This window comes from Lygodium microphyllum, chromosome 3 (genome assembly GCF_053477565.2).
Source record: "Lygodium microphyllum isolate KBCC chromosome 3, Lygodium_microphyllum_v1.1.10, whole genome shotgun sequence".
In the NCBI taxonomy this organism is placed as follows: domain Eukaryota; kingdom Viridiplantae; phylum Streptophyta; class Polypodiopsida; order Schizaeales; family Lygodiaceae; genus Lygodium; species Lygodium microphyllum.
The window spans coordinates 115,603,083-115,616,234 of NC_141137.1; the positions used below are offsets into that span (position 1 = coordinate 115,603,083).

Sequence of the window (13,152 nt, forward strand, 5' to 3'; positions counted from 1 at the left end):
TACCCAGATTTTTCTAGAGCAATAAATGTAACCAAATAATTATTGTCTTAAAGAGATACATTCTACGCAGGCTTCCAAATATTTGTGTGCATAGCATAAGTATATTATTACTTACATCTTTGGCATGCAAAAACAGTTGGCTTGCTTACTTTCCAAACTAACATGCTTCAAAGACTTTATGTAATTCTATAATTCTAAATGTAGATAAAGTAACCACAACCCTTTGAGCTACATTAATTTTAACCTTCATAGATTTACATGTCCAATATGTTTGTGCAGTATTTTAATGTTTACAACCACACATTTATATTTAGCATATAACTAGCATTTATAGCAAAAAAACTTGCATTCAAAATAAACATATGGCTAACTTTGCTTCCTTTTGCAATCATCTTGTACGTATTATTAAAGACATCAACAAAATAACCCTTTGTATTAAATCTAACATGTAGCCCTTGCTCTACTACCATCTGACCAACCGATACAAAATTCTTTGAGATGGATAATATATGTAATATATCTGATAAACACTTTGTCTAACCATCATGCAAGGTTAATGAAAATTTTCCAATGTGTAAAATTGAATGTGCACAAATCATCACCTATCTCTACATAACTCAAATTGTGCCAAGATGGGTGAGTATATTGAGAGAGACTATCTATCTATTTTGTGGACTCCATGCACCTCATACTTAATGAACTCATGATGGAGGATATGGCATCTCTTCGTTAGGTGGAGCCAAACTTAGAGAAAGGCTTATACATAATCAATTCCATCACTTGTAAGTCCTTGGCTTTGGCTCTATTTAGAGGTATTTGCCACCATTAAGATCTTTTGAAGCGCGCAAATATATATTTTGGCTATTTATTTCTTGTGCTTCATCAATAAGTGATCATTTATTTTTTTTATGTATATAAAATAAATTTTTTAAATGTTAATTATTTCAAGTCTTTTTTCTCGAGTCATGTGTCTAAAATAGTCAAAATAAAATATACTCTTCATCAAGTTGTATATAGCAAGGAGAGGAATACATAGAGTGGGAGTTAGACGGTTGAAGCACGAGTGATAACAAATTACATATTGAGTGGTTAATATTGGAATGAGACAAAGGCTATCAAAGAGGCCATAACACCCCTCTATTTTATCTTACATGTCTTTGATCACGAGGGGTACACCATGAGCTTACTTTATTATTATATGCATGAGCTCCATAAGGCCATATTGTCATGCCATGAATTATCCATGGAGAGATAAATGTTAAATATTAATCTATATATTTTCTTTGTGAAATTTATAATGATAAACCACTAATGAGAGATATTATGCAACTTGTAGAGTTAGTGATTTAGCCTACACAAGGAATGAGAGATGGAATTGGTTTCATAAACCAATTCACATTGTTGCATACATTCTCCATCCTTTGTATAAGAATATGAAGCACTAAAGTGATAAAAATCTTATATCAAGATAGACTCAATATCTTGATCGGATCTTTGAGTCAAAGCCAAGAGATCAGTAAGCCCTCTTTCTAGCTTATGAGTTATAATTTGTTGTTTTGTGTGTTTCATCATTAGTAACAAAAATATACAAAACATTTACATAATATTGGATTATAATTTATGAATAAGATTGAGAATGAGATGATTCTTTTCATATATGATCATGATCATTTTGCATGAGATGTTGCCTTTAGACAAGAGAGAAATTGTCTTATTATCTCTTCGTGGTAAATAAATGGATATCTTATGTCTAATATGCAGTCCTTGACTATTCATGTGCTCTCCTAAGAGTGCAATAGTGGTGCAACAAAGTGCATATGGAGCATATATGTAGATATCCATACCAAGAAGAGAAATGAACGCTTTTGTTTTTCAATCTCTTATATTATATGCATTGATAATTTTGAATACATTTGCTTGTAGATATTAATTTCTCACAAATACTCTCTAAGAGGTTGAGCATAAGCCAACTAGAGAAGTTGGTCTATGCGAATGCTAATATGTGCTAATAAAGTCATTAACATTAGTTTAATCTTTTCAAGTTTACTTTGAAGATCGCATGATATTAGCAGTTAAATGTTTTATACATGTGTTATGATATACAATGATTCACAAATCATGCTATATTGTATACATTGTGATATGTGATTTGTGAATCATAAATGCTAATTTGTAATTTCTAAATAAGTAGAATGATGAATCTATCATCTAGATGAAATGGATATTCATATTTTGGGCTTTAAACTTTTAGCTCTACAATCCAAGATCTCCAATCTAGGGCCTAGGTTACATGTATTACTATTTTTTATATATAATTCTTAAAATTATAGATTATCATAGTTAATGTTTTCCAAAACCTCAAGATAGCCAATGAAATGAAATACAAAATAAAACATCAAAACCTCAAAACATGAAAGAGGATGAAACATTTATGGTGACTATGATTCATCATATACTACATGACAAACAAACACTCATTTTATCATCATTCTGCCTTAAAGATGATGCATAATATCATTATTGCAATGTACCACTACAAATGCCATCCTTTTATTATAACAATGAATTGTAATACAACATGTTCTTCCATAGTAATGACAAACAATACTAGAATTGCTAGAATCTCTATTTTTCCATACCATATCTTTCACTAAAGTTTCCCTGCCTCTAAAATTACCACCATCTCTCAAAATTTGTGTATCTCCAAACCATTAATTTAACATGTTTTGCTAGTTACTGTCTAAACTTGAGTAAAATACTAGAATATGTTCACAACTTCATTAAGGTGATTCATTGTGTATGTTGAACTCTTCAATGATCATAAGAGAGACAGGGTCATCAAAATCTAAAACTATCATTGACCTTATAACACCTACCAGATATGCCAAAACGCTAGTCCCATAAAAAACCAAAAATAATAAAAGTACTACAACTATAAAGTATCCATGGATAGTATCTTACCTCAAAATCAAAGAATGAATGGTTATATGCTAATATGCCACTAAAGTCTGTACTTGAGATATAAAACCCATGACCTCTCTAGCAACTAAATAAGAAATAAAAAACATGAACAAGGATCTCATCAAGTGTCTTACAAAAGACATATCTACCAATTGCCATTGCATAATATATCACCTATGGAGAGATCCCTGATAAGGGGCCACTAGGCTTTATCAATTAGCAATCTCTTATCCTCAATCATTTTATGATAAACTTGATCGACTAATTATTTCATAAATTCATCTAGTTAAAGTGAAGACAAAGAAAAATGTCATTAAAGCCACTCCTCTTATTTTTCTCTTTCATCATGCTCTCTCTCTCTCTCTCTCTCTCTCTCTCTCTCTCTCTCTCTCTCTCTCTCAGCCTTAACATAAGCTCATATTGGCTCTATGCAAGTCTATGAGGATTTTTGAATTGCTAACCAATTAGATGCACCCTATCTCTAGACTATGTCATAGTCATAAATTGTAGTGAGCCTTATTGTTATACAAATGTATGACTAAATATGACAATTGTAAGTAAAAAATAGTATGCAATGAGAGATGGATTCTTTGGAAAAGAATACTATATGGGAGTGTCTCTTTACCTAAGAATAAACATGCATTGTCATACAAGTGGGTCTATAAGTTGAAGGTATTTGCATCTAATGCATTATCTAAGTACAAGGCAAGATTGGTGGCCAAAGGATTCAATCATAAGAAGAGAATTGATTTTGATGAGATTTTCTCACCAGTAATCAAGATGACCACCCTTCATACAATCTTTACTTTGGTTGCCAAAGATGATATGAAGTTAGTTCAAATTGATGTAAAGACTACTTTCTTACATGGAGACTTGCAACATAAGAATATTTTTATATATAACTTAAGGGGTTTATTATGAAAGATGTGAAGTAATTGGTGTGTATGCTACTAGAAGCCAATATGGTCTAAAACGTACTACTAGAAAATAATATAACAATTTCAATGCCTTAAGTGATCTCAAGGATACACTAAGAGTGAGATTAATTGTTACCTATACACGAGGAATTGAAACCAAAAGATACTTCATTTATCTTAGAAAAGAACACATTAGGAAGGTCTTGGAGCATTTCAATATAGAGAGAGGAAAAACTCAATGTTCCATTATCTCCATATTTGAAACCTAGCCAAGAGAACCCCAAGTCAAATGAGCAAAGAGATAAAATGACCAAGGTTCCTTATATATCTACAATTAGCTCAATATATGCCATAGTTACTACATATATAGACATTGCCTATGCAATAAGCGTAGTTATCATGTATATGGCAAATCCTAGCAACCAAGAAGCATTAAAGGTAGTAAACAAGAGTATCATGAGATACTTGAATGATACTAAATCTATGTGTATATGCTCCAAAAAAAAATGATGTATCTGCAGACATTGATTTTGTAGGGGTTGTAGACATTAGGAGGCCTACTACAAGTGTTTATATTACAACTAAGAAGACCTGCAAAGAAACTATATGGCTTATTGGTCTAGTGAAAAACTTGGGTTCATGCAAAGATGAAGCACATTGAAAAAATATATCACTTCATTAGGGAGGTTCTTGAGGACAAGCATATTGATATTACCAAGATCAATACAAATGATAATCCTATAAATCACTCATGAAGAGTTTACATTCTAAGTGATTTACATACTACACAGTGCTAATGGGTATTGAATAATATCTTCACTTCATCTTATACTCCCTAAATGCACATTGTCTTTTAAGTGGGAGGTTATTTGGATAAAGACAAATGGCCTAGAGACTGTAGGCGGGTAGTCCTTATATACATACACATGACCATATATAAGTAAAGATATCAAAAAGAAAGAATGTCATTCATGTTGATACCCACACAACTCTCTCTCTCTCTCTCTCTCTCTCTCTCTCTACGCTCTTTTACTTCATAGCTTCTATCTCACATCCTATCATTACTTCCCTCTCAACATTCAAAGTATTCTCAACAATACTCATTCAAAACATAGCAAACTCAAACGGTGAAAAGATAATCAAGCAAAATATTCTTAGATTTTGCATGCTTATGGAGATAGATATCAAATGATTTGGTAATCTTACTAATAAACTTAGAATAATAATTGAAAGAAATATAACTAAGATACTTTCACTATTTTGTTTAGCTATCTCCTCCACTCTTATATTCCGAATGTTAATTACTTTTTAAATATCTATTTGTATCTAACATTCACTCAAAATTGTGTGGGTTGATTTTTCCCCAAGATAGAGACTCCATACAAACAAATTTCTTTTTTATTTCTTCAAGATGAGACTCAATGTACACGAACACTGACAATGGGGATGTTCCCTATCTTAAGTATTAACCAAGAGAGTAAGCAAGAACCATACTAGCAATTTTCCCACAAATAGATAGGATAACTCGCAAGATCGATGTACAATAAAGCTTGATCCCATTGGGACTCTCCTTCATGACCATACTAAAAAGTGTAAAAATTACACAACACAACAAACAAAATCTAAACAAAAAGTAAAGAACACACAACAAATATGAGAATAACAAATTGCTTTAATTTCAAACAAACTGATACAAAGATGGCTTTATCTACCATGTATTTCCATTATGAAGCTTAGATAGCGATCCAAATAGATGAGAGTGAGACAAAGAGCATAAGGATAGTTGAAAGAACTCTGACTGGGTGAAAGATAGATTGATAATGGCTTTGGAGAGGTCTTCCTTTCATAGCCTCAAGAAGATAGTCTAGTCTACCTATCCGACCATATTATGAACCTTCCCTAATCAACTAGGAAATATTCCAAGAAAATTTTCCTTTACCATCAGGCAAAGGGCATTGCCACAAGAGGAAAGCAAGCCTAGATCGCAAAATAGAGGATCCTTGACAGCTCCCACACCCTACAACTCGATGCATTGTGCTTCAAGTTGCTAACAACATAACTATATCTAACCCAAAGGTAAGATCCACAAAAGTCACATTTTTGCCATCTAGTCACATAGACCTCATCAAACATACAAGTCATGACCCAACCAATATTCGTGCTGACACATGGCTTCTCCTCATAACCTAGAGTACCATGGATCATCCATGGCACCTTACGAGGGTGGGGCAATGTGCATATCTAACAGGAAGACCACCCGAGTGTTCAATCAAGCAAGGGCCTAGAACTAATCACACACACCATGTGAATGTGGACACCCACCGATCAAGTGATGTACCCAGCAATCGCCTTTAGATCACAAGTATATCAAGTTTCCCATACACATATAAAGGGCAGTTCTTTGCATTGGGGTTGAATTGAACCGATTTAAAGGCCAATTAGCTACTGCTTGCCTGCTAAGTTCTGCAATGATTTCCACAACAGTGGCACGACTTCAAAACTCATGTTCAAATTATTGTTTTTCTCCAAATGGTTCGAATGATGTCTGGTACCCCACAAACAGCCATATAAATGGCTATTCTTTGCATCGAACCGAATTTGGCTAGAAGATCAAGTTGCTACTGCCAGCTAAGTTCTGCAACAGTTTCCAGAACATTGCCCATGACTCGCAAATGTCATGTTCAAATCATCACTCTTCCCCATATGATTCCCATGCAGCCTTGAAAATGCATCAACCTAATGATGAGTCTGAGCTAGAGTGAACAAACAATCCACTTCAGCAATAAACATCTCCAGGACCTGGTGGTTGAAAGCCATTCTACCACTGACGTGAATATATACATAAGTTTACAGACATTTTAAAGTTAGTATGGTGCACCAATCAAAGCAAGGAGAAACCTTCTGTAATTGCCAGATGTGTCTGAGATGATCATTGCAGGCAAGGCCTTTTTGAATTTCTGTAGAAACACAATCTTGATATGGGCCATATCAATCTCAGCACGTGTGACAATAACACGAATTAGTGTGTCATTGTCTGTTCCAAGGCCTTTCATGGATCTGTAAAGCACCTGCAAAGCACAAGCTCCATTTACTTTATGCACACAACTCCTCCATCCAAACATACTTTAACATGAGATCAAAGACCTTACCTTGGCAAAATAGGTAGCCGGTTGTTCTACACATTTGGTGATTTTTCTAATGACTTGTTGAAACTCTGAGGTAGTGCCGTGCTTGATGCACTTGAGGGCCTGCCAATTCCATCCAAAAAAGGGGGAATCATGAGTGAGCTGAACATGCCGAGAATTGAACTCAAAAGGAAAGCCATGATCCTTTACCTTGTGAATCTCATGGCCATACATATCCTTGTATGCATCCAAAATCGATGTCAATTGTACTCTGTTTCGCGTAGTCAACATGCGTATGAAGGCAGACTCATCCAGGGCATGTGTCCCTTCACCCGCATGGTAAAGATCCATGGCATCTTCCCAAGCACGTTCAGGCTCGATATCCATTGCATCATCATTACCTTGCAGATACAGTGTGAAAAGCTTGTGGCACAGAAGGCTTTAGCTCAAGCAGCAAGCATTAGCTTTAGTCATATCTCCTGCACTGTTATACATTATTACCTTCTTGCAAGAGCCTGAGAAGTTTGACTGAATATCATCCTGAAGACTGCAATGAAAGCTTGACAGATAGGAATCCGCAATCAAGTCCAGCTCCTGTCCACTTCTTGAGCATAGTATTTCTGCAAAGATCACATTCCTCCTTGAAGCAGCACACTTCAATGCCGATTTGAGAATCATAGCATCCCTGGCAGGAGCATCCTGCATCCAGAGCAACATGGCCTTCTGCATATAGACAGCATAACAAATGTTGTTGCATGATTCTGTTGGTATTAATTCAACAATGGAGTTGAATTTCGCAAGCGCACATTATAACAAACATGCACTGTGTGTGAATTCGTGCATACAAGTAGTGCGACAACGAGGGTCTGTTGGTCCAACCTCAAAATTGCGATGAAGCTCGCTCTTGAGCCGCTTGCAGAACTCTTCTTGGAACATGTTCTTGTATACCTGATTGATTTCAGCACGTTGTGGTGCTGTTCTGTGAGCGAGGATCCTGATAATGGCCTGGCCATCGCAGCCAAGACCTGCACATCCCAGACAGATGCATTTCGTTGAGGGAATCGAATTGAATTGGTTAGAAACCAAAGCCTTTACGAAGAAATAATTTTGCAACGATTGCTGCAATTGCATTTAAGAGAGAGAGAGAGAGAGGACCTTCAAAAGCACGGTGCAGATCAAGGCAATCTACATTGCGCTTGGGAACAACAGGAGGGAGGCAGATGCTGGACATGGATGCTGTGCAACGCGAGAGAGAGAGAGAGAGAGAGCCGGCCTGTATAGTCTTCTGAGAAAGATATTGAGAGAGAGAGAGAGCGCTTTGACAGAAAATAAAACGCGAGCGAGGGCGAGAGAGAATGAGAGAGAGTCGAGACGCCACCTGAACAATTATTAAAGCAGTAGTGCGATGACTGCGTCTTCGCGCGTCACCTACCACACTAAACTCCGTCCAAAAGCAAGAGTTTATAGAGAAGGGCCATGCGACGACCTTCTCTACCTTCTCCCCAACTCAAAGTTCAAACAATGCCAAGTCATCTTATGTGGCACGTCCCCAACTCTTAGGCCGGATTTAGACTAGGTGAAGAGTCATACAAAATGTAAAGTCTTTGGTGCAAAGTGCATCTTTTTGATGTGGCAAGAGCAAGTTGGTACAAATGGCGTTTTTTTAATGTGCCAAGAGCAGATTGGTGGCAAGTCTACTCTCTGCACATCCAACACTAGTATAGCAAACGAGAGACTCCAACATATCCATTTGAAATTGAAATCACGATAACTTATAAGAGCTCTCACCATACCACGTGCATTAACTAGTCACCATGATCTTGACACACAAAGGAATATGCCCAGTTGTATATTCACACAAGCTCACATGGACATACCATTTCAATTACCTATCTATTTGCCTCATCTAGATTGACCCTTAGTCACAACACCAACTAGGTTGATGTCATTACAAAGCTCGCAAGGCTATACCTCACTCACATCGCATTTTTATGAGATAAGGGGAGCTTTGCTATTGCACAATTACTTCCCTTATCTCACAAAGGAGTGACAACATGCTTCACAAGAGACACATAAGTATGCTTTAAAAAATTCGAGCATACATTACATCATATTAGCTTCATAGTTGCAAAAGAACACACCCTCTAAGGCTTCATGTTATAACTTTGAGAAAGAAGTATACACATGACCTAAATTGTGATAATTTAAACTTGAAACTAAAGCATTGCAATGAGAGAGCAAGCCTTAGTGAAGTTTAATAAAAGGAACATAATAAATGTATAATTTTGCAATGGTCGTAGAAAAGCCTATTTTTCGTGCATAGCCATATCACTTAGCATGGGTGCATCAATGATTATGTGTATCAAAGATGATGTCTCGCATTCTTCATGTGAATGGATTCTAACATTGGTTAAGGTTTCACTAGTCTTTATAACCTTTTTGACATGACTTGCAAAACATGCATTACTATTAGTTGGGGATGAGGGAAGTGCCCAATGTAAAGCAAAATTATAACAATACTCCCCTAAATTTTAAGTTGGGGTACAAACACTTAATTATTGTTAGATTTTTATGCTTGTAGCAACGCCAATGGATCTTTACGAACAACTATGTCATAGTGTTAAAATATCAAAGGCACATGGATGAGTATATGTGCAATCAACCTAAGTGTTCCATGTGTGAATGTTGACATGCATATGGATGTCTCAAACTTACCAGAACTCGCCATCATTACCTCTTCCTTCTCCCACCACACAAACACTCTAGGTCATGGCTATATTAAAAAATGATCTATAATTAGTTATGCATGTTGTTTGAATATATAATTCATTTTTACTTGTAAACACTTCCTACTCTTTCACAATCTCATGTCCTTATCTATATATTATAAATAGAGAAAAGAAAGTAACATAAACTTCAACAATGCATTCCCCCTTTCTCTCTCACACACACAAACACCTAGCTCATCTCGTTAAAGCTCATTTGTATGTTTGCATAATGAGGATGTGTACATGCACAAGGTACATGTGGGTGTGTTGTGCAAAATGTGTTGGATTACACAAGTTTCTATGCATGTGTGGCAAATATGGATGTTTCATCTACCATATGCCTTGTGCTAAACACAAAGTAACTTTGTAGGAAATACCACATGGATCCATGATGGCACAACATTATTAATAGTAGTTAAATTACATTTACCATGACTTCCTTTCGTGATCAATGAGCCCTTAACTTACATTGCTAAGTCTCAAAGAGCTTGCTAGATTAGTTGTCCATGTTATGAAAATAAGAACATTTTTTCTCTATTTGTCACATCAGATAGGTGGCAAGGAACTAATGTGTTTTGTGTTGTGGTGAGAAAATTATTTGACAGGGTTATGCAAACTAAATATTTTGTGGAGCACATTTTAATGCATAGGAATTGCTTATTATTTGTCACTTCATAGCATTGAATTCTTATATTTCTAGGTGCTCTCTAGCATGGAGATATTATATGCACTCATGCACAATTTATTTATTTAGATGTAACTTTTGTGCAAGACCTGAAAAGCTAGATTGTTAACCTTAGAATAAATTTATGTTATAGGATCAAATAGACAAAAGCATGGTGTTCATCCAAAGAAAGCAAAAGCCCAAAAGGGGGATGCTTTTCGATCATTTTCTAGCACAAAAAGCTTATATAAATCCATAAATACATGTAGAGGAAGGATGCTCACCCATGCATGGGGAGATTGTATATGCTAAGGGGAGGTGCTCACTCATGAATGGGGGAAGATTATACCTAATGATAGTGTCACGCACTCTTTGTTTCGATTTCTCTCTTGTGCAATATGTGCTCTTCCCTAGTTTTTAGTTAATATTTGCTATTGTATGGTGAAGGACTATAACAATGCATTCTCCATAGGTACACATGTTCATGTGGATTTCAAAGAGATGCAAGTGGGGATATACTTGCATGATGGATGTGTAGTTGGGAATACATTAAACATATTCAATAGGTGTATATCTAGATTTCAAGGTATTCATAATCTGACTTTGTTGTCAACTTGCAAGATCTATTATTTTTAACTCTATTGTTAATGAGAAGTAGCAAAAAGCATTGAGCTCATCTACAAGGAAGACTTAAGCATTCTCATTCTCTCTCTCTCTCTCTCTCTCTCTCTCTCTCTCTCTCTCTCTCTCTCTCTCTCTCTCTCTCTCTCTCTCTCTCTCTCTCTCTCTCTCTCTCTCTCGTACTTGCAACTATTGTAAGCTACTTCACAAAGACCAATGAATACAAGAGTAAACTAACATTATGAATTAACACGTGAGTGTATGCTATGCTCCACCTATATTTGCTTACAAATAAGTCCCAAGGGGATTTGAACCCCATACATGTCCAAAGGATGTGTTGACCAAGGAGACTACTTACAAAGTTCTTAACAAGGTATCAACCATTGATCACATCTTACACTTGCCCTCTTCAATATCTTGTACTTGGCATCTTCATTTTAATCCATCTATTAAAGTATCATATCAAAGAGGACTTAAGACAAAGCTTCTACTCAAATATAGAGGTATGCTATATCTAAGTGTAGGCCCATGATAACAATAGATTACAAAAGAGATGCTTGGCAAAATGAAGTTGGATATATGGCTTCTTTCACAAATACCTAGTCAAGAAACAACCTAGCATGCCTCTAAATATACATAATGGATAGACTTGATTAGCATGTCTAAATTGGAGGTGTTCCCGTGCCTATTTGGGATCTATCTTTAATTCCTTATACTTTACATAAGAGTCTTCTTGCCATTATTTGGAAGTAAGGAACCAAGTCTAGTGTTGGGCTTTGATTGATCAATTACATGAATAAATAAGTTATCTTTATCATCAATTTTCTTATCTCTTTTACCCCATTAGCGAGTTTATCCTCATTATCAAGCATCAATGCCCAGCCATTTTTACTTACAACCACCTTAAGTCTTTGTTAACCCTCAGACGAGAACAAGGTGGAAAATCTAGAAAAGACAAGGCCAAGGCAAAAGCGAAATGGAGGACAAAGGCACGCCAAGAAAAATCAAGAAACACAAGAAGTATGAAAAAGTCCTAAATCAAGGAGAGACGCACAAGAAAAAATGCAAGTCAATACTTTCATAAAAGAGCGCAAGGCGCACTTTGATTTATTTTAAGAGCATCGGAGCTCTGACCCATGCAAATTGTAAAGGTAGATGGGCGGTAGGAAGGAAGCTAGGAAGATAAGAGAACAATGGAAAAAAGGGCCACTATGGCTGACCATGTAAAAAGGGGATGACCACCCAAAGGGGATTTAAGGCTTTGTATATAAAGTTCAAAAGAAGAATGAGAGCTCATTCTTTGGTGTGTGCCAACAAGAGACTCATCTTATTCTCTTATTCTCTTCTCTTTGCTTGCTTGTGTGTCCTTGAGGGAGGGAGTGTGAGGGTGAGAGATCAAGGAGGTGAAACTCTCCACCATCTCTTCTCTTCTTTTCTTCTCCTCTTATCTTCTCTTGTCTTGTCTTGCGTGCAGCTAGGGAGGATGGAGCTTGGAGGTGGATGCTTGAGGATGCTTGAGCTTGCATTAAGAATCATGGAGCTGGAGTGCTTGAGAGAGTAAGCAACTCAACCGGGCATCAAGGTAAGCTCACTACACTCGTAGAGAGGGATAGCGCATTGGCTATGTGAGAGGTAGCCATTAGTGCTCGCTTGAAATGCTTGAACAATAAGCAGTCCATGGGTGTTGGTGGTTGAGCTCGCCTCTACATTTTGGTTCTGTTGTCGGGATAATAGATTCAAGATTGAGTGCTTGCGCACTTCAAATCGAGCATCGAAGTAAGGGTTTCATCCCCGAACCGGAGCTTGATGTAGATCGAACGTTTTGGGTTTTAATCCATGCTACAATAAGTATTTTTGGTTTTTGAGAATTGGTTGAGTAGGAGAATTCAATTCAATACCTTGCTTGTGATTTTTGTCGCATTTAGAGTAGGATAGGAAGGAGAAATCAAAGTGGAAAGCTTACAGTTTATTGCCATAAAACAGTCCTGCTGCACATGGCAATAACAAGGCAAATGGAAAAAAGAGAGGGCTCAGATGTCTTGGAGTCACAAGTGGAGTGATTGGGAGGGTTGAGATGCTGACCTAGCTAGGGTTCA

The 13,152-nt window shown here is 36.5% G+C and overlaps 1 protein-coding gene across 2 annotated transcripts; it reads right to left on the reverse strand.

Moving 5' to 3' along the window:
• Positions 1–5,530: 5,530 nt before the first annotated feature.
• Positions 5,531–8,438, reverse strand: LOC148038788 (annexin D5-like). 2 transcript variants are annotated; one of them, XM_087674634.1, is made up of 6 exons: positions 8,159–8,438; positions 7,883–8,028; positions 7,505–7,702; positions 7,214–7,426; positions 7,028–7,126; positions 5,531–6,946 (listed from the first exon to the last, which is right to left on the reverse strand). In XM_087674634.1, the coding sequence occupies exons 1-6, from the start codon at positions 8,232–8,234 to the stop codon at positions 6,743–6,745; spliced, it is 936 nt and encodes a 311-aa protein (XP_087530760.1). In that variant the 5' UTR covers positions 8,235–8,438; the 3' UTR covers positions 5,531–6,742. The 2 variants fall into 2 exon arrangements, with proteins under 2 accessions (XP_087530760.1, XP_087530759.1); XM_087674633.1 differs by having other exon boundaries at positions 7,505–7,726; positions 8,159–8,434.
• Positions 8,439–13,152: the final 4,714 nt, after the last annotated feature.

What these genes read in the sequence shown, in the direction of transcription:
- LOC148038788 (XM_087674633.1), bottom strand. Translation starts at nt 8,234, where the DNA reads ATGTCCAGCATCTGCCTCCCTCCTGTTGTTCCCAAGCGCAATGTAGAT. An exon ending in TCTCAGGCTCTTGCAAGAAG is followed by an intron (nt 7,427 to 7,504) that starts GTAATAATGTAT and finishes CTGTGCCACAAG; the next exon opens with CTTTTCACACTGTATCTGCA. An exon ending in ATGGCCATGAGATTCACAAG is followed by an intron (nt 7,127 to 7,213) that starts GTAAAGGATCAT and finishes TGGAATTGGCAG; the next exon opens with GCCCTCAAGTGCATCAAGCA.